The sequence below is a fragment of the Pangasianodon hypophthalmus genome, chromosome 17, assembly GCF_027358585.1.
Source record: "Pangasianodon hypophthalmus isolate fPanHyp1 chromosome 17, fPanHyp1.pri, whole genome shotgun sequence".
NCBI classification, from domain to species: domain Eukaryota; kingdom Metazoa; phylum Chordata; class Actinopteri; order Siluriformes; family Pangasiidae; genus Pangasianodon; species Pangasianodon hypophthalmus.
In genome coordinates, this window is record NC_069726.1 from 1248792 (window position 1) to 1267780 (window position 18989).

An 18989-nucleotide genomic window follows, 5' to 3' on the forward strand; every position below is an offset into this window, starting at 1 on the left:
ACAAAGAGAAAGAGACAAAAAAACAGATATAAAAAGAGAGACACAAAGAGGCGGAGAGAGAGACAGCATTTTACTCAGCAGGTTTTGCTTCATCATTTTCTGTCTGATTTCAGGATGTTTTTTGAAACACTTGAAACCAACGTGCATCACGATTTGGTGTTTATCACGACGTGGTGTTTATCACGATGGCACTACAGCGCACAAGCCGGATATTTAAAATCAAATCGGAGTATTTTTGCGTCAAGCGGTCGTAGTCGTAGTCGTGGTTTCTAGTTGTGGTCTGGTGTAAAGTGGGTTTAAGAGGAGCTTTGGACTGGAGGACAGCTAATGACGAGGTTGAGAACCTAAGTTCTAACCACGTATGGTGTGTGTATGTGTGTGTGTGTGAGATTATGGTAAGTGGTCACCGAGTGCTGTTTAATGTGTTTATCGATGCTGTGTAATTGCCTCAGTGTCGCAGATAATCAGCACATTCCTGAGCGATGACTAAACCCCTCACTGAAACACACTTATCTCTCTCACTCACATTCACACACACACACACACACACACACTTAGCAGTTCCACACAAGTCGTCCTCTGGTTATAAAGGTGGGTTTGATAGGAAATATGGAGTTGTTTTATAATTTAAAGTCTCATCTTCTATAAAAAAAGTATATATATATATATATATTTATATATTTTTTTTGGCAGCCCAAGTTATGGTGGTTATCTTTCACGGTTCTGTAGGTAACATTGAACATGTTATTTATCAGGAGCAGTGCTGATAAAGTAAAATACTTCTTAACTGCTAAACACTGAGACTGTATATATTTAAATATCCAGTGAGCGGCAGTTCTACAGGTAGACATGTCATGTTGAGAGCGGTCAGAGGAGAAAGGCCAGACTGGTTCAAGCTAATAGGAAGGCTGCAGTAACTCAAATAACCACTCTGTACAGCTGCGGTGAGCAGAAAAGCATCAACAGGTTAGATAAAACCGTGGGAAGGTAAAACTGGAGTCTGCTGTAACACAGAGAGAGGCTTTATAAACTCAGAGCTGCTCTCACTCCTGCTGCTGGAATCATACACACACACACACACACACACACACACACACACACACACACACACACACACACACACACGACAGTGATGATGATGAAGGTGACGACACAAAAACACTCAATAAGAAAGGTAAAAGATAACGCTAAAAATAAATGTCTCTTTGTCTGGAGGACAGCGACGTAAAAAGAACTTCCAATCCCCCCTGCTGATCTCTCTCTCTCACACACACACACACGCGCACACACACACACACACACGCACACACGCGCACACACACACACACACACGTACAGCATCACTGGGGGATTTGGCTGATTCTCATTCTCTTTAACGTTTGTGAATAAAATGTCAGACAGTCTGAGCGGTACGTGAGTGTGTGTGGGGAGAGAGACGGAGAGAGAGAGACGGAGAGAGAGAGACGGAGAGAGAGAGACGGAGAGAGAGAGACGGAGAGAGAGAGACGGAGAGAGAGAGACGGAGAGAGAGAGAGACAGATGAAGTGGAAATTGAGAAGAGAGACAGACAGACGCGATGAGACGATTTGGAAAGAGGAAACCAGACGACAGCAGTTAAAGATGAGACGGAAATGATTTGAGAAAAAAACTGAATGCGTCTGTTTGTTTTTCATCGTTTGGTCATTTACACTGTTATTATCCATAGTTCTGTATTTCCTGTTTAGATTGAGAACGAGACAGGGAGAAACACACACACACACACACACCCCTTTGGCGTGTGCCGACATTGTCCGACTGCCAAATGCCATTTAATGATGGTTTATACTGATAAAATTGTTCATATGATTTAAAATTTGAGCATCTATTAAACATCCAGTTAAGTGACAGTCCTAGTGGGCGTGGTCTAATATTCTAATGAGCATGCTGGATTGACGCCCCCCCTTGCTGAGACTCCGCCCACCTCAAGCAACTAAACACAGAATCAGGATTCAACCTCCATGTAGCAACCAGCAGTAATAGCGATTCACAGTAGATTCGTACGCTAGGTTAGCTTTCTCTCGCTAGGTTAGCTTTCTCTCGCTAGGTTAGCTTTCTCTCGGTAGTTTACCTGAGCAGTACATACAACCGTTTATCAGCACATGCCTGCAGTGCAGATTTCCAAATACTCGTGTCAGCCATGTTTCTTTTTTCTGTGTACAAATAACTCTGAGTGGTAATATTACCCATAATACCTCTGTGCATTCATCAGCCTCAAGGAGAGAAAAGGGAAAAGAGGAGGTAATGAAATGAGGCGAGAACAAAGTGAGAGTGTTAAAAGATGACAAAATGAACAGATGACAGGAGGAATGAGGTGTGTGTGTGTGTGTGTGTGTGTGTGTGTGTGTGTGTGTGTGTGTGTGTGTGTGTGTGTGTGTAATCCCCGGACAGGTTTGCTGATGATTGATCGCTCCATATGAAAGGATAATAGAGAGTTGGAGGATGGAGGATTACACACACACACACACACACACACACCCCTCTAAGCTGGGGTCAAGTAGTACAATCCATTTTACAAAGCTATCAGAACCTCTGTGCAACAAGGACACACACTCGGTCAGGGCCAAAAGTCTGTGTGCGCAACCGAGACCTGATTTATTTTCAGGAAAAGAGTTGTTTGCAAATGATTCAGTGATTTGAAAGGAGTCACTAAGGTGAATGAATCAGTATCAGTCCCTGCATGGAGTCATTCTGTTTGTTTAGTTGCTTTGTTTCAGACAGGCTTCACAATCAGAGACTTTACATCGATAAACAAATAACATAAACATTAAAAAAAATAATAATAATAATCTGAATTGCGTGAGTCGTATTTGCAATTGAGTGTGCACTGAACCTTGTGCCTTCTTGAGTCAGTGAATCATTTTGGTCAAGACCGAGATTCACGTCTCTGATTCAGTTTTTGAATCAGGGAATCATTTTGGTCATGATTGAGATTGACTCCTCTCTTGATTGGTGAAACAGTGTATGAAATTAGTCAACATTTTGGATAAAATTGAGATTCTTGACTGGATCAGTGTTTGAAACGGAGAATCTTTTGCATCATGACTAAGATTCACTCCTGGCTCATTCATGCAAACAGCGTTTGAATCAGTCAGGTGTTTTGGTCATGACGGAAATTCGCTCCATTCTCATTTAGCGGTTCAGTGTTTAAATCAGCGAATCTTTTTGTCACGACCAGGATTTGCCCCTCTCTCTCGATGCGCAAATCAGTGTTTGAATCAGGGAATCATTTTGGTCATGACTGAGATTGACTCCACTCTTGATCAGCGCAAAAGTATTTGAATCAGTGAATCTTTTGGTCATGGTGGAGATTCAATTCTCGCATTCAGAGGGTCAACGTTTGAATCACTGAATCATTTTGGTCATGACTGAGATTGACTCCTCTCTTGATCACTGAATCAGTATTTGAATCGGTGAATCTTTTGGCCGAGTTTCACTCCTGTGCTAGTGATTCAGTGATTCAGTTGTGTCTGTGATTTCAGTGAGTCTCCTTCTAGCATGCAGTATGAGTGTATGTTCGACTGGGAGTGAAAAATAATCCTTCTAAAAAGAGAAATGACACAAAAGCAACAAATATTAGCATCTTATACAACTCAAGCTGTTCGTTGTCTGAGTTAGACGGTGGCACTATCAGACTGCACACTTGCAAACCGTGCAACTGATCAAATCAGTGAAGTAATTTGAATGAATCATTTGAATGATTGGACTCAAATGATTCGAATTGTCTCTAAGTGACACCAAACTGTGTACTGAGGAAAAATAATGATTAGACTATAAGATTTCATGCTACGACTGACATGCTGAATCAATATCGGATCGCAGCACTTCCTCACACTCGGCTCCCAAGCGCGTGTCCGTCAGCATTCGATGAACTGATTCACCTTTACTGAATCGAGCGATTTCATTATTAATGTGCAACCGAGCCTGAAGTTGTACAACAAATTCCCCCTGCTGCTGGAGTTCTCTCTCTCTCTCACACTCATACACACACACACACACATACACACATACACACACATTCACACAGCACTACTCTGATAGATCACGCCGCAGGACTCGCAGGACGTTTCCACCCACATGTTTAACAAAATCTGAAACTGAATTTCTAAAAAGTGAATCAAATTAAAATGCAAATTGTAGCAGCAATATTACAGTATGCTAGCATAAGTGGTGCACTATTTAGTACAATAGTATGTTCTTTGTGTGTATGTTAAGTTGCCATAGTAACTGATTTTGCTTATTAATTGGTACTGTAGTAGTACAGTATTAGATTATCAGTGCAAGCTAACTGTTCTAGCTACATCCCCTCACCAGACGCACCAACGCGCTCCGCTGATTCCTTCCGAGCTTAATTGTTCTTCGTAATGTCTCTGTACACATTTAATCAGAGATCGTATATGACAGGATAAGATGAAACCACTTATAAGAAGTTCCTTAGTTCATCCATTTTTTATTTTATTTTATTTTTTTTTTGTGCATCAAACAGTAATTGCAGCTAGGAAGTAAAGTTGCGAGTGAGGAACCAAAGAAACGTCGGACCACTCGCACCACATGAGTCCAAGGAATCGAGGTCCGAGGAATCGTTCGATCCAAACGTTTAGATTTGTTGCTTTACCTCGTCATACTTACTGTTATGAAATGTCTGGTAAACAAGGATCTTTCCTGTTTTGCTGAATCTGTTTTGTTTTTTTGGTTTTTTTTCCCTTAAATATGTAATTACATCACGGATGTAATTTTCTCCGAGCCGTGTCAGAACAGACATCCCATTTTTTTTTCACATTCTACTTCGACACGTGGTCCTGTCTGATCCGGTTCATCATCCCAACATCAGTTCTACTTCTTTCCTCATTAAAAGGAAAAATCCAGACCTTCTCAAGACTTTTCCAGACTTGTGTTCCGTTTTCTTGCTTAAATTTTTAACGTGTCATGACATAGGAAAAGGATGTGATGTGATTTGCATTAAGGACACTGCTGGCACAGAGAACAAGGACGAGTCTAAAGATTCCGATCCTTAATGTCTCTACATCCGTGCTTTTTCAGGTCTGGAAAAGGCCGCCTTTCCAAACCCCAGACCTTCCTGATCTGCGTAAGATCATCCCTTCACGTTTCCCAGCACAATCACTGCCAGTAATATCTGCAAAAACAGCAAAAGCTCTGCCTTTTTTTTTCCTTCTGTGCAGCCGAGCTCTAGGGCAAATCAAATCTCTGTGATGAAGGCTCATGCTGCGACTCCGGTCATTTTTTTTTTTTTTTTTTTGCCGCTGCAGTGATGGATCACCTTGCAAATATGGTACTTTTTGTTTGCTTCTCTGGTTTGAAAAATGTGTACAGGTCGTTTCAGCACAGCACTCGGCTAACACGGATGACAAACAGAGAGGAGGGAAAAAAAACCCTGATTCAGTCATGCTTGTGAATCGATTCAAATCACGTGTTGAAAAGGAATCATTTCTCTTCCTTACAACGTAGAGGAAGTGTCTGTACTCCACTTCTCCTACCACACTTGCCCTTTACCTCTAAAACATCTCAGCATTTATGACTACACATGGTGCCTCAGAATTAGCATGCAAAGCAGAGTTATTAGCTCAGTGTGTGTGTGTGTGTGTGTGTGTGTGTGTGTGCGCGTGTCTGATGGGACGTGAGTAAACACGTTGACCTTTTCAGGAACCCAAGGAACATCTTGCTGAGTTTGTGCTCGAGCTTCTTCATCTCGGTCCATCCCTCGGTCCTCGCTCTTCGCATTCCAATGTTGGATTTAAAAACATTCTCATGACTCGTGAGCACAAACACGAAAGTTATTCAGACATGACGTGACTCTACTCACGTCCAGTAGACGCTTACGTGAAGAATGCTTGGTGGTCCTTATCAGTCCTGCCCTGTAGACACTCCAGATTTGGTGGAACTCACCATCTTTTCTAGGATTCACAGAATTCCTTGGAAATCTGAACCTCACGCTAGCAGCTAATGGCGTCTGATCTGGTAAAAATGAAAGGCACACTGTGGGGAACGTTAGGGTGTGATAGAAGTTTACCAAAGAGCATGGACAAAAGGACAGCTGATCACAGCGCCACTGAGTTCTGGATTCTGATTGGTCAGGAGGATGTTGATTAATTCTCTATAACAGCAGCTCTGACAGTAGTGCAGCTGCATATCACAGGTTTATATTAATGCACTCCTTCTAACGCGTTATCGTTTCCATAGTAACAGCTCATTCACAGGGACGTGTACAGCAGACGCTCCACTAATCAATGGATACAAAAATGATTGACAGGGTGAAGTTTTCTGTAAGGGTAACATTTAAGGAAGGAGTCTCCAGTGTCAGCACTTTAACAGTCAGAGGTAAATATGTAACTTTATGTTTTCCGACATCTTCGGCACAGAGGAGTTTACGCTACTTTGCGGTTTCTCAGTAACATGGTACGTCAAGCTACTTTTAAAAATTTTTTTTTTTAATTAACTTCGATGAAGTAACTTCTTTCATAGACGTTCCACAACATTAAACGTAACAATAAATGGATCAACGTTTAACATCATTCAAAAAATTGTAAGCAAATTGCTGTGGTATAAGATGAATAAAACACTCAGGGACGTTCTTTTATAGGAAAATAATCAACTTCGGGGTGGTAACGGCTCTACGCTTCGAATGTTACGACGTTTTTCTCTCCTGCAGAGAAGATCAGAGCGTGAAGTTACGCTTGAAGTTCGTTATCCTTCAAAGCGTGAATTTAATGACGTTCTTTATAACCCAATATGTGAGATCTTTAAAGTGATGAGTTCATGAGATCTGTTAAACTGTTAATTTGATGAGGTTCTTCAAAAACATGACCTTTTTCTGTTTTTTTTTTTTTTTTTGTCATTGCTGCTGTTTTGTTGATGGTTTACGTCGTCTATTTACGCAGATATTTATATATATGTCCTAATAAAAATAAATAAATAACTAAAAACGTAAAAAATCAAGATAAATATCAACACCAAAAAATAACTGTGGCTAAAACCGTATCTGAAACGTTGACGTTTATGATCAGATTACGCCCTCGTAACCAGGTTTTCACTTTCTGTCGTTTAGTGTCTGTGCCATTATGTAACATTATAATTAACCTCATTAATATTCAAATACAAGCTCATTAATATGCGGACGTGGTGTTAAAAGGAAAAACAGACATGTATCATTTGCATATAATATTTCGGAACTCGCGTCGTATCTGAAGCTCCGCAGTGAAATGTATTTCAAGTTCAAATAAGATCTGGACTGTGGAAAGGCAGAAATGGGAAACATGATGTTTAGATTCCCATCTCCTGGTGATCACGGTGACGATGAGGTGATCACGTACCTACTGTTCAAGGAGTTCCAGTAGATGGGCTCCAGGTTGGCTGCCGTGACCGTTAAGCTCTCCATGAGGAATATAACTAAAAACGTCAGTCCATGAGGACATTCGGAGAGTTTCTGAGCTCCTCTCTCCATCCTGCAAAAGAAACCCGAGGAGGAGCGCATACGAAAATCTGCAGTCGGAGTAGATCAGAGCAAGTTCATGAGCTCCTTCAATGCGTAGAGTTCATTATCCTTCAAAGCATGAAGCTCATGAGATCCTTCAAAGTATGAATTCAATCACATCCTCTAGAGCCTGTTCACAAAAACCTTCAGAAATATGAAGCTCATTAAGTTCATGAGATTATTCAGAAAAACGTGACGCTATTACGATCCCTCAAAGCGTCAAATCTGAGGTCTTTAACACCAACAAGTTTATGAGGTCCTTCAATAAACATGAAGTTCATTAACTCCTATAAGGTGTGATGTGTATGAGAACCAAAAAAGTGTGAAGACCACGCCTGAGAAGATTGAAGCAAAATCGACTCTAATGACACATCTGTAGATCTTCAAGGATTGTTTGTTCTTCACAATGAGTTCCTCACCAGAGGAATTTGGTGATTCTTCTGTTTTCTGGCATCAAAATGAAGAACATGTAAGAAAACGCTCCAGAAAGTTCTCCATCTTTGAGTTAGCTAGTGATATTAGTTATACGTTAGAGTAAATCCATATTATTCCCATATCTGAAGATGGTTTCCCAAAATGTTTTAGAAGAAGCAGGAGAAGTTTCAGCCTTTTTTTTTTTTTTTTTTCTGTATTTCCCTAAATCGACAAGATCAAGGCCAAGTGTAATATTTTGGTGGAGATCTGATGATCCTCCAGACTGAGAGGAAAAGTTCTCCTCCACTTTTCCTCCTCAGATGAAGGTTAATGCTTCTGTCCCAAACCGCTTCTCTCTCCACAGCCAGTTCTCCTGAAATAAAAGAGAAAATGTCCGGCAGGTGTTAGGACACACAGAGGGACTGGAAAAGGAGCACAGCTCGCCTCAAATAAAACACCTAACCTAAAAATTCCCTAAAAGCTTCTTCCATGAAATTGGGAATAAAAAAACAAAATGGGGGAAATGTAGAGCTCGAGGCAGGAGCTCGCGCGGCTCCGTGCGTTCCCGCTCAGCGCTCGCGCACTACTGACGACGAGGGGGGACTCGCGCGCGAAATGAATCACTTCTGCTTTCTGAACGACTCCTTTTAAAAAAAAGAGTCGATTCCTGAAGAAAGTTCCAATCCGAATTCATGATTATAATACACACGTGTGTGTGTGTGTATATACATGTGTGTGTGTGTGTGTGTGTGTGTGTGTGTGTGTCGGAAACTATTGATTATTGATATTTTGTTTGATTTAGAGCCGATTCTTTAAAAAGAAGCGTTTTTAAATCTAAGGGTACCGATTCGATTCGTTACGGCGTTGCTAGGATACCGACCGTTTACACGCAAACACCGCCATCTTGTGGTGATAATAAGCATAATAGCTTTTTAAAAATTTTATTTATTTATTTATTTGTTTGTTTGTTGGTGGTAGAAAATTCCTCCAATTTTTCAGAGATGATGCAGAACATTGTATTGTATAAGACACGTTATATTTGCGTAATAATTAAGATGTAAATTTTAAATCTTGGTAATCTAATGGTAATGCTACTACCCTAACTAGCCACTAGCTAAGCGTTTCTGAGGTATAAGTTATCTCTTAAGACAAAGTTTTTTTTTTCATAACCATAAAATGTAACATAATTATTATTATTATTATTATTCAGTATGTGCTAGTGTATGGCTGTGAACTGTTAGCCTTCACATTTCTGGATTTAATGGACTCATGAATCAAATCACATGATTCACTTAAAGGATTCGTTCAAAAGAATCGAATCAGTTTGTCTAATCAGTTCATGAGCATTAGCTGAGCTGAAGAATCTCTCTCACTCACACACACACAATTAATGAATGACGTATTATTGTTTAAGTGTGTGTGTGTTTCTATCGCTGTCCTCACTGTATTTGTGAATTTTTCTTTAAGCTAAGCTGATTTTGCTGACATTTTTATATATTTATATATATTTTGGTTTACTGATGGCACCCACTCTACAGGACCCCATATTTTTTATTTAAAATTTTATGTATTTATTTTTATTTCTCTCAAAACTTGAATTATTTTTTAAAACGTGAAAATGTTGTTTGTGGCGCCCTCTTGTGGACACCCACTTTACAAGCACCTGCTAATAATATTTCACTCCTAATTAAATCCCACTAAATTATTTAGCAAAATATAAAGTTTTCTTTCACACTGTATGCAACTTGATGCTGAAATCCTAAAAAAAAAAAGAGTGCAAGTTCGTTTAAATGGAGATCTTAATATTTTGTAAAGCTGGTTTTTATTGTGCTCGTTGAAGTATCTAATCATCGTATAAATATATAATATTTTCTCTAAAGATCTTTAAATCCCAGGTTTTGTTGAAAATGTAGAAATATTATGCCTTGGCGTAACATCCCTAAAAGTGGATAAAAACTTACTGATAGGAGAAATCTGCTAAGCTAGCTGTCTGTATAAAGTGAAGTAAAAATATTCCTAAAATGTTACCTACAACATCGAGGAGCAGTTCAGCAAAATAAATAAAATAAATAAAATGTACACAACGTCTCTCTTAGACTTTAATGTCTGTAAACATGCAACCAAAATCATCCAAGCAGGAAACGGCTTCAACCTTTAAAAACTTTATTTTCTGTTTAACATAGTTTTTTGTTCTCAAAGCAAAAACTCCACTCGCCCCGCCCTCCGTGTCCGCTCGTCTGCCGTAGCTGGTGGAGCGAGGGATGGAGCATGGGCGGGGCTAACGTCCTTTTCTGCTAAAACGACTCGCAAACTTCGATAATACCTTAAAACTGTCGTAGCATGGAAACGGTATTTACAGAGCCGAGTGGAAATGTCCCACAGCTGAGGGCGTGTCTGCGTCCGGATTGTTGCTGCACACTCGCGTGAGCTAGCAAGTCGAGATAAAATTGTCCACTGTACAGTTTAAGGCATGGCAACGAAAACAAGAGGAAAATTGTTTGGAAAAATAAAGAAAATTTACATTATATACACAAAAAGGGCGGAGCTTAAGGTGATCCGATCGTCTCGTAAGATATCGTATTTAACATCATTTGTCAGCTTGAGTAGCTAGCTACGTGAAGGTAGCACTCTGAGAACGTTAGTATCGTGTGAAATTAAAAATAATCACCATGTTTTCAAGCAAGCTAGCTAATGTTGCGTTAACTGCATTTCCTCATTAAAAACAGGCACCAATTTTGTTAGCAAGATAAAATATTGTGATGTCATAGTCATGATGATCTAGTTTAACTTAAGCTCCGCTCTTATAGATCACATGACCAAGAGGAGGAAATTTAAAGTAAAAAAAGAAAAGTATAAGTGGGGAGGAAGGAGGAAAATAGTTGGCATGTGCCGATACACCATTTTTCTATGTATGATTACGATATTTTGAATTTTGCCAAAAATTCTATCCTGTAGCTGTTCTGATCGCCGTACACCGGCCTCGGCTTCCTCTTCGTACAGCAGCGCTGCTAGCGCGCAGTCACGTTAGTTTACTAGCGTCTCGGCTTTGCTAAATGGAACAGCGCTAATGTCTTGCGTATACTGAGTATCGTGATATATTGACTAACCGATTATCGGCACACGCCTTAAAAATAGAGAAAGTACAGCGTGTGAGAAGGCGAGAGGATTCAGTTCAGTGTGTCGAAGCCTCAGACGGATCGTGACGTCTTCCTTCCGGTAGAAACCGGACTCCGATCACAGGGACACTGTCGAAACAAAGAGAAGTCGGATCAGGACACAGTCACACGGTGCACACGCTAACGGATCATACACTCTGGGTCATGCAGTTACAGGAAAATAATCAAGCACAGTTTCTGTTACATCAGAGCTGATTATCTCCCTGTAACAACATGATCTCAAGAGATTTATTCCTCTTATAAGATGGCAATTTTTATTTAGTAAAGAACACCATTTCGGACTTTTATCCATTTACAGTCACATTTAACGTTCACAAAACAAGTTAGTTCCTGTTGTCACTTGCGTTATAGCAGCTATAAACAGTCGTTCCCTCACCAGCCTCGCTTTTTTTTCCCTCTCAAAATTAACAAGATGACAAATAAAGCGCAGCTCGTCACGTTAGCGAGAAACCGCAAAGAAGCGTAAACTCCTCTGTCCTGAAAATGTCGGAAAACTTAACGTTACAGCTTTACCTCCGACACTGGAGACTCCTTCCGTAAATGTTACACAGCAATTAGTCTCAGATTATCTGGAGCATCCGTGTCTGTGAGTGAGCTGTTACCATAGAAACGATAACGTATTAGAACGAGTCCATTAACATAAACCTGACGCCTACTGACCAATCAGAATTCAGTAGTTCTGTGGGATAAATCGTGATATTTAAACATACACATTATTATCAGAGACACGCGCAGGAGCGTCTTTGCACAACGCTGGTTATGTTTCTTTCATGGATGGCGAGGGGGGCCAAAACTTTTACATGTACGGTGGCTGATAAACTGGTGACTTTGAGCGTCATCTCTATAAAAGAGAAGAAGCTGGTGTTTTACCTGTCCTCACGCTGAAACTCGGTGGTTTCACTCGTTCCTCTTCCTCGAGGACCTGCAGCAGTCTCTCTCTGCAGTTCTAGTCCACTAGGTAAAGGAACTTCCACTGTGTTGTTCTTTACAAGTTCTCCATCCAAATCCAAGGGTTTAACACACCCTAATGTTCTCCAGGAGCTCATCTGCTTCTGTTTTCAGCCACAGCGTTGAATTTTCCTTCATATGACAAAGACGACTCGAGTCCGTTTCTCGAGTCCACCTCGCGTTCTTCTCCAGAATGAAGTCCACTTCTCCAAGATGGTGGACGCTGTACGAGTCCACTCCTTGAGGACTTGGAACGCTGTAGATGATGTGAGTCCACCAGACTCCACCTCACGAGTCCACTTCTCAGGGACGATGTAGGAGACTTGAGTCCATTTCATGAGACTGAAGGTCCTTTTTTTTTTTTTTTTTTTTTCCCTCCAGGATGCAGTATGAGGCTCAAATCCACTTCTCCAGGAGAATGCATGTCCTCACACATGTTCTTGTCCTTATTGCTGCTTCTTACATATCTTTTCTTATTTTTCTTCTTCTTTTGCAAAAATATACTCCAGAACGAGAAAAAGAAAAAAGTGAAATATGTTTCCTTTCCTCTAGATCAAGTACCGATAATAATAATAATCCTCAGTTCCAGGCTTCAGAAGTCTCTGTCTTTACTGAAGATTAGGGCAAAAAGAAGAAGAAAAAACAACAACAACAAAAAAAACAAAACACCTTTCCAAAAAAAAAAACAAAACAAAACAAAAAAAGTCTTCTACTGCTACACGGTGCCCGTCCTTGGCTCTGATTGGCCCGAGGTTCACTGCTGGAGAAAGTTCTGGAAGAACAGCAGGACATTTCCTTCTGAAAATGTCTGTTTTTCTTGTCGAAAGCCCGTCAGACTTTGAAGTGAGTGAAGACGCCAGACTCGTTGTGACGCTCCGTTACACATTTTAGGAATACATTCATTTGTAATAAAACTTCCCAAGGTTGCAAAAAAAACAAAACAAAAAAACAACACAAATCAAAAGAATAAAAAAAATCTATATGACAATAACTTAGCAGCCTTGAAAGTGCTCCAAATCAGATCAGATCACAGAAGTTTCAGATACTTTGTATGCAACGATAAAAAAATAAATCCATCATTCTTTTTTTTTTTTTTTTTCTTAAACAGCAATGAAAAGTAAGATTGACTCTCTCTCTCTCTCTCTGTCACACACACACACACACACACACACACACACACACACACACACACACATACACACACATGCTCAAAAGGCAATTAGTTCACATGTGCTCCTCCAAAATAGGGAGAAATAATGTTACACAGTTTTGTGGTGTTTTAAAGAGAACAGAAGAGCTACACTATTAACGCTTCAACACTGTTCATCGACTCACTCGAAGCGCTCACTCGCTCACTCGCTCACTCGCTCACTCGACAGGACAATAACGGTGTGCTAAAGAGCTAGCGTTTTTTTATCATTATCTAATTAACAAAGGAACCTGGAGTAATAAATCCCAACCTGAACATGACCTGACCATCCACGCGTTAGAGTTTTGAAATGTTACGTATACACCACGTTGTCTACGGTTTCTTTGTTACAAAAGAAAATTACGCCATGGAGGAAGTCACCGTTAGCTAGCGGAATGAAATAGAGCCGTCGCGTATAGATGTACGATTATGCGTCTCTTTCCTACGAAGTCTCGACGCCGATCCCTCACTCGAGCTGATGTAGCGCTTAAGATGGCGACCGCGGGGAAGTCGACAAGGGTGTGTTAAAAACAGGATTGGAACGAGGCCTAATACTCTCAAACTTCCTCAAAAAAACAGAGGAAAAAAAAGTCAATACAGCACCACAGACACACACACACACACACACACACACACACACACCACCCAGTCCTATGTTTTCTGTCTCTTTAAGAACCTCCTATATACAAGTGAAAAATGGGCTAGCACATGCTCACACTCGCGTCTCTCTCTCTCTCACACACACACACACACACACACACACACACTTCGTCGAAATACAAAAATTTCTCTTGAACAAAATAAAAACATGGCATTTCCTTTATACATCTCGGTAATAAAGTTCTTTGTGCAGACTTTTCTTCAAATCGCTCACACACAATCCGAAAAAATATCAACCTAATGTAACTTTCTTTTCTTTTTTTTTTTTGTAACTTTTTCATTTTTCTTAAACAAGTGCAAATGTTCAAGTTTTTCGATTTTATAGCTTTCATATGAAAACAAAACAAAAAAAAAATAATACGACAGTGTTTGTCTTTTGAGAGCGCATTCTCACACTCCGATCTGGCTAATTTATGAATGCACACACACACACACACACTCTTGCGCACGTGCACACACACATACACACGTTTGTATACAAACGGTTCTACACATAATATATACGTAATGATATATTCACACATTTTTGCCTTGTGTAAAAAAAAAAAAAAAACCAAACAAACAAAAAAAAAAAAAAGACAAAAACTCAATTTCAAATATTGAAACTCTGGTAATAAAGTGCAATAGCTTAGTTAAGGTGCTTAGACAAAGAGGTGTGAGAGCTCCCTCCACACACCGTACCTCTGATCCACTCTCCGTCCTCGTCTGGACGAGAGACGTAACGAGAGAGTGGGTGAGAGAGGGAGTGAGCGAGAGAGCAGTGCACATTCGTCTGCTAGTTTGCTCCAGGTTAAGGCCTCAGGTAGACTTAAGTAAGGTTCTGCTGGATCAGTAATCCTCCACCGCCTCCATCTCTCCCAGCATCATCCGCTCGCTCGAGCCCAAAAATGAGTAACCTGCGCGCACACACACACACACACACACACACACGGCTCCTGCTTTAACTCTAATTTACTAAATATCTCTAACAAAATTCCTGCAGATGCTGATGTGATGAATCACTGCTGTTTGATAAAAATGTTATAGACCATGTAAGTAGTAAAACATGGTTGTGATCTTGTGTGTGATCTGTTAAATTAACATGATAAGGAATCATCAAAAAAAATCGTAAAGCGAGTTTGTGCCTGACAGAAAACGTAAGCTACGTTACACCAGGCGTTTTTTTCCTCGAACCTCCAGCACATGGACGCGCCGGTGGAAATTTCATTATTGTCGGCTTCATATATACGATTTACAGCAGGTTATCTTTGTTGTTAATGAATCTCGGGTTAGACAGATCAGCTAGCTAGGTATCTGGGGAAAAAGTGATGACGGCGTTGCTATGGTTACAGTGTGCATGCGGGGTGAGCAGCGTCTCTCCTGCAGCAGTACATAATGCAGTCACGTTTTCTATAGAAACGCCAGATTTACTTTAAACACAGGTGGAGGTGACTTTCTGGTGTGTGTGTGTGTGTGTGTGTGTGTGTGTGTTGCTAACCGAGGATGCTGGGATCAGAGTGGAGCATCATGCTGGGTTTCTTCTTCATTTTCCCGCCCTGGCTGTCGTACATGCTGCCACTTTTACTCATGTGGCTCGACTGGAACACAGACTGCAAATACACGAACACCGGCGTGTTTTAAAAAAAAACAAACAAAAAAAAAAAAACACTGAATTTACACTCTAAACACTTCTGGTGTTGGTGTTTGGTCTGTTAAATGACGTATCTTTACGGCGCACTGTTTATCTGGCTTGCTGACGTCTTAAATGTTTCCTTAAAGATGTTTTTATTTTTCCCCCGAATAAACACTCACCTGTAAGGGGAAGTTCATGTTCAGTCCCGCGATCTCCTTACACAGCTGTAGACAGAAACACACAGCAGTTAAAGAAAATAAAAATAAATAAATAAATAAATAGAAGGTTACAGTTCATGGATGTTGTCGGCTCGACAAAGTCAGCTAAGAGTTAAATGTTAGTACAGCGTTTTGTCGTCACTGATTTAAAATGTTAAGAAGTTAAAGCATTAAAAGGAGGCTGTGAGATTCTAGCTGGTTCCTCAGGTGGTGTTAGGTGGTTGCTGTCATATTCCAGTTGGCTCCACGGTGGTGCTGTGCTGTCCCAGGTGGCTGTTACGGCGTCTCTAACTGGTTTCTACATGATCACAGGTGGTTGCTAAGGTTGCTTGATGGTAGATGATGGATATGGTATCTCAGATGGTTGCTACGGTGTTGCTAGGCAGTGAATATGGTTATCCAGGTGTTTGCTATGGTGTTGCTACGTGTTCGCTATGGTATCTCAGGTCATTGCTATGGGCAGGTCAGGTGGTTGGTACGTGGTGGATATGGTTATCCAAATGGTTGCTATGGTAACTCAGGTCATTGATGGGGATGGCTATGGGCAGGTGGTTGCTATAGTATCTCAAATCCAATGGTTGCTAGGGTTTTATTAGGTGGAGCATTTTAATTGTCTTCACTACGTCTGAATTAAGAAAAGCTCAAATCGTGTGAAAGCAGGACCAACAGAACAGCTGTAATATTTTTATACACACTTTTAATAAAAATGGAGTCGTGGGTGAATAGTGACCTGCTGCTGCTGTCGCTGCTGGTTGGCTTTCTGCTTGGCACGGCGCTCCAGGAACTGCTTGGCGAACTCTTTGGCTTCGACCGTGTCGCCCAGGTACGAGCGGATAAAGTCGTGAACCTCGTACGGCGACTCCACCTCCTTTAGATACGCCACGATGGTGGCCACTAAACACACACAAAAACCAGAGAGATGATACACACACACACACACCAAGAACAGATTCTTCGTAAACAGAGTAAAGACAGGACGGAGAGACGTGTCCTAAATTTAGTAACCGAATGACAACACTCTCACTCAGAGTAGAAACAGTGCTTTTAATAAAGTCATATAATTTGTTATTAATAATTAAGAACCAATTTTCTGAAATATAACACCCCTTTTTCTATATACTTTCATTCTTTTATTACTAAAAAACAAATCAATAATAATACAGAATTAAAATATGCGAAATAAATTATGGATGGAATCGTTAAAAAAAAATGCTTAGGATACGTTTTTGATAGACTTACAGCGAGGAAAAAGCATAATTTTATTTATTATTTATTTACAAATTTCATTAGTATTCAAAGAATAACATTTTTACTGACAGTTGTAATGAAAGTCCAACAGCAATGTACTTTTAATTTTATTTTATTATTTAAAAAAAAAAAAAAGAAGAATTTACTGGCATAATTGCAACAGGTATCACTTAAAAAAAATTACGTATCTTCTTGTAAACGAACGTCACTTTCTTTGCATGTCATCACATCATAAGACTGGATATATTCTGTACGTGTGTGTGTGTATAGACAGGGGTACGTGTGTGTTGAGGTGTGTTACCATCCACAGAGGAGGACGAGTTGTTGGCCGAGGTGTTGAGAGCGTGCAGCATTTGTTCACACCATGTGGTGAATCCATCCTGCTGAGGCTTCATGCCCTGTAACAGCTTCAGCAGCCGCTCCTCTTCCTCCGTCCGCTTCCGACGGTTCAGCACGTACTGCTCACTACTACTAACACACACACACACACACACACACACACACACACACACACAAAGGGTGGTCTTTAATATAGGCAGCTGAGCTAGCACACTAATATACATATCCCTGAAGCCTTGTAAGCAGTGTGTGTGTGTGTGTGTGTGTGTGTGTGTGTGTGTGTGTGTGTGTACCTGAATGAGGGGTTACTCATGCTGTTCTTCATGCCCATGTTACGATGATTGACCTGGTTTTTAACCGCCTCGTCCCAGATGCCCATACTGCTGCCACCACTGGTGCCGCTGAGCTTCCCCTCCATTCCTGTCCACATTCCCACTGATCCGTCACTCCACTGCCCCATCGCCAGCTACACACACACACACACACACACACACATGTTTTATTATCATGATTAGAAAACATAATAAGAAAACAATGGAGTTTGATATGCAGGTTAAAATCCACATGCACAAACTCCCCATCCTGGACCACACACACACACACACACACACATATATATAGACACATATATACACACACACTCACACACACTCGCTATTATGAACCATTTTAATCTTGAGCTATAGCGAGAAAAGTGTCGCTGCTGAAGAACACGTAAAGTGACTGCACAGCTAAAACAGATTCCTGGTCTCACTAATGTGTTGCTAAGGTGTTGGTAGATGGTTGCCATGGTACTCCAGGTGGTTTCTAGTGTGTCGCTATGTGGTGTATATTGTTATCCAGGTGGTTGCTAGGGTGCTGGTAGGCGGTTGCTATGGTAATCTAGGTAGTCGCTATGTGGTGGATATTGTTATCCAGGTGGTTGCTTTGCCATGCGCTATCACTGATGACCTAATATTTTTTTCCAGATTGTATTTCCTAAATGACATTCACTCATCTGTCGAGATTTTGTTCTTCTTTCTCAAACAGACAAACAGATTTGTAAACAGATTTCCAGTATTTTATGGACTAGACGTTGCACCTGAGCTTAAAACCTGTAGAGACAAAAAACAGTCGAAAATGTTGAGCTTTTTACGGTTGTTCAGTCGACAGTCGATAGCTGACCAATAATGAGTTCTGCTGCTGAGACGATCAGGACAGGAATGACTCGAAGTAAGTGTGTGTGTGTGTGTGTGTGTGTGTGTGTGTGTGTGTGTGTGTGGTGATGAGCGTCTCACCCTCTGCTGCTGCTGCTGAGCTCTCTGCTGTTGCTGCTCCAGCAGACCGAGGTTCTTCCCCTGAGCTTTACCCAGAGAGAGCGTCCCTGCCTGGGCCGAGCTCCAGCCTGCACCTCCCTGCACCTCCCGCTGCTGCTGCTGCTGCTGCTGACTCTGCTGGAGCAGCTTCATGAGGAGCTCCTGCTGACGACACTGCTGTGTAAACACACACACACACACACACACACACACACAGAGTGTATTTCAGTATCCATGTGTACACAGTCTTGTAATTTAGTGTTTCGTACGTTGGTGATGTAAGCAGCGAGTTTTGATGAGCGAGTTCGACTCCGTGTACCTGCTCACGTTTGCGCCTGTACAGTTCCTCCTCCTCTCTCCTCTTC

At 40.9% G+C, this 18989-nt stretch overlaps 2 protein-coding genes across 2 annotated transcripts in view; both read right to left on the reverse strand.

The window, feature by feature from the left end:
- efnb3a (ephrin-B3a) overlaps positions 1-8550 on the reverse strand; it is a 27785-nt gene extending 19235 nt beyond the window's left edge. The window contains exon 1 of the mRNA XM_034312283.2: positions 7365-8550. Within this exon, the coding sequence (XP_034168174.2) occupies positions 7365-7525 (161 nt within the window). The 5' untranslated portion in view covers positions 7526-8550. The remainder of the gene's footprint in view (positions 1-7364) is intronic.
- Positions 8551-10016: 1466 nt separating this feature from the next.
- gigyf1b (GRB10 interacting GYF protein 1b) overlaps positions 10017-18989 on the reverse strand; it is a 32660-nt gene continuing 23687 nt past the window's right edge. Inside the window, exons 17-25 of the mRNA XM_053241465.1 lie at positions 18944-18985; positions 18607-18801; positions 17623-17795; positions 17292-17461; positions 16473-16636; positions 15704-15748; positions 15390-15501; positions 11986-14808; positions 10017-11184 (exon numbers count right to left, since the gene is read on the reverse strand). Coding sequence (XP_053097440.1) covers positions 14741-14808; positions 15390-15501; positions 15704-15748; positions 16473-16636; positions 17292-17461; positions 17623-17795; positions 18607-18801; positions 18944-18985 — 969 coding nt within the window. The 3' untranslated portion in view covers positions 10017-11184; positions 11986-14740. The remainder of the gene's footprint in view (positions 11185-11985; positions 14809-15389; positions 15502-15703; positions 15749-16472; positions 16637-17291; positions 17462-17622; positions 17796-18606; positions 18802-18943; positions 18986-18989) is intronic.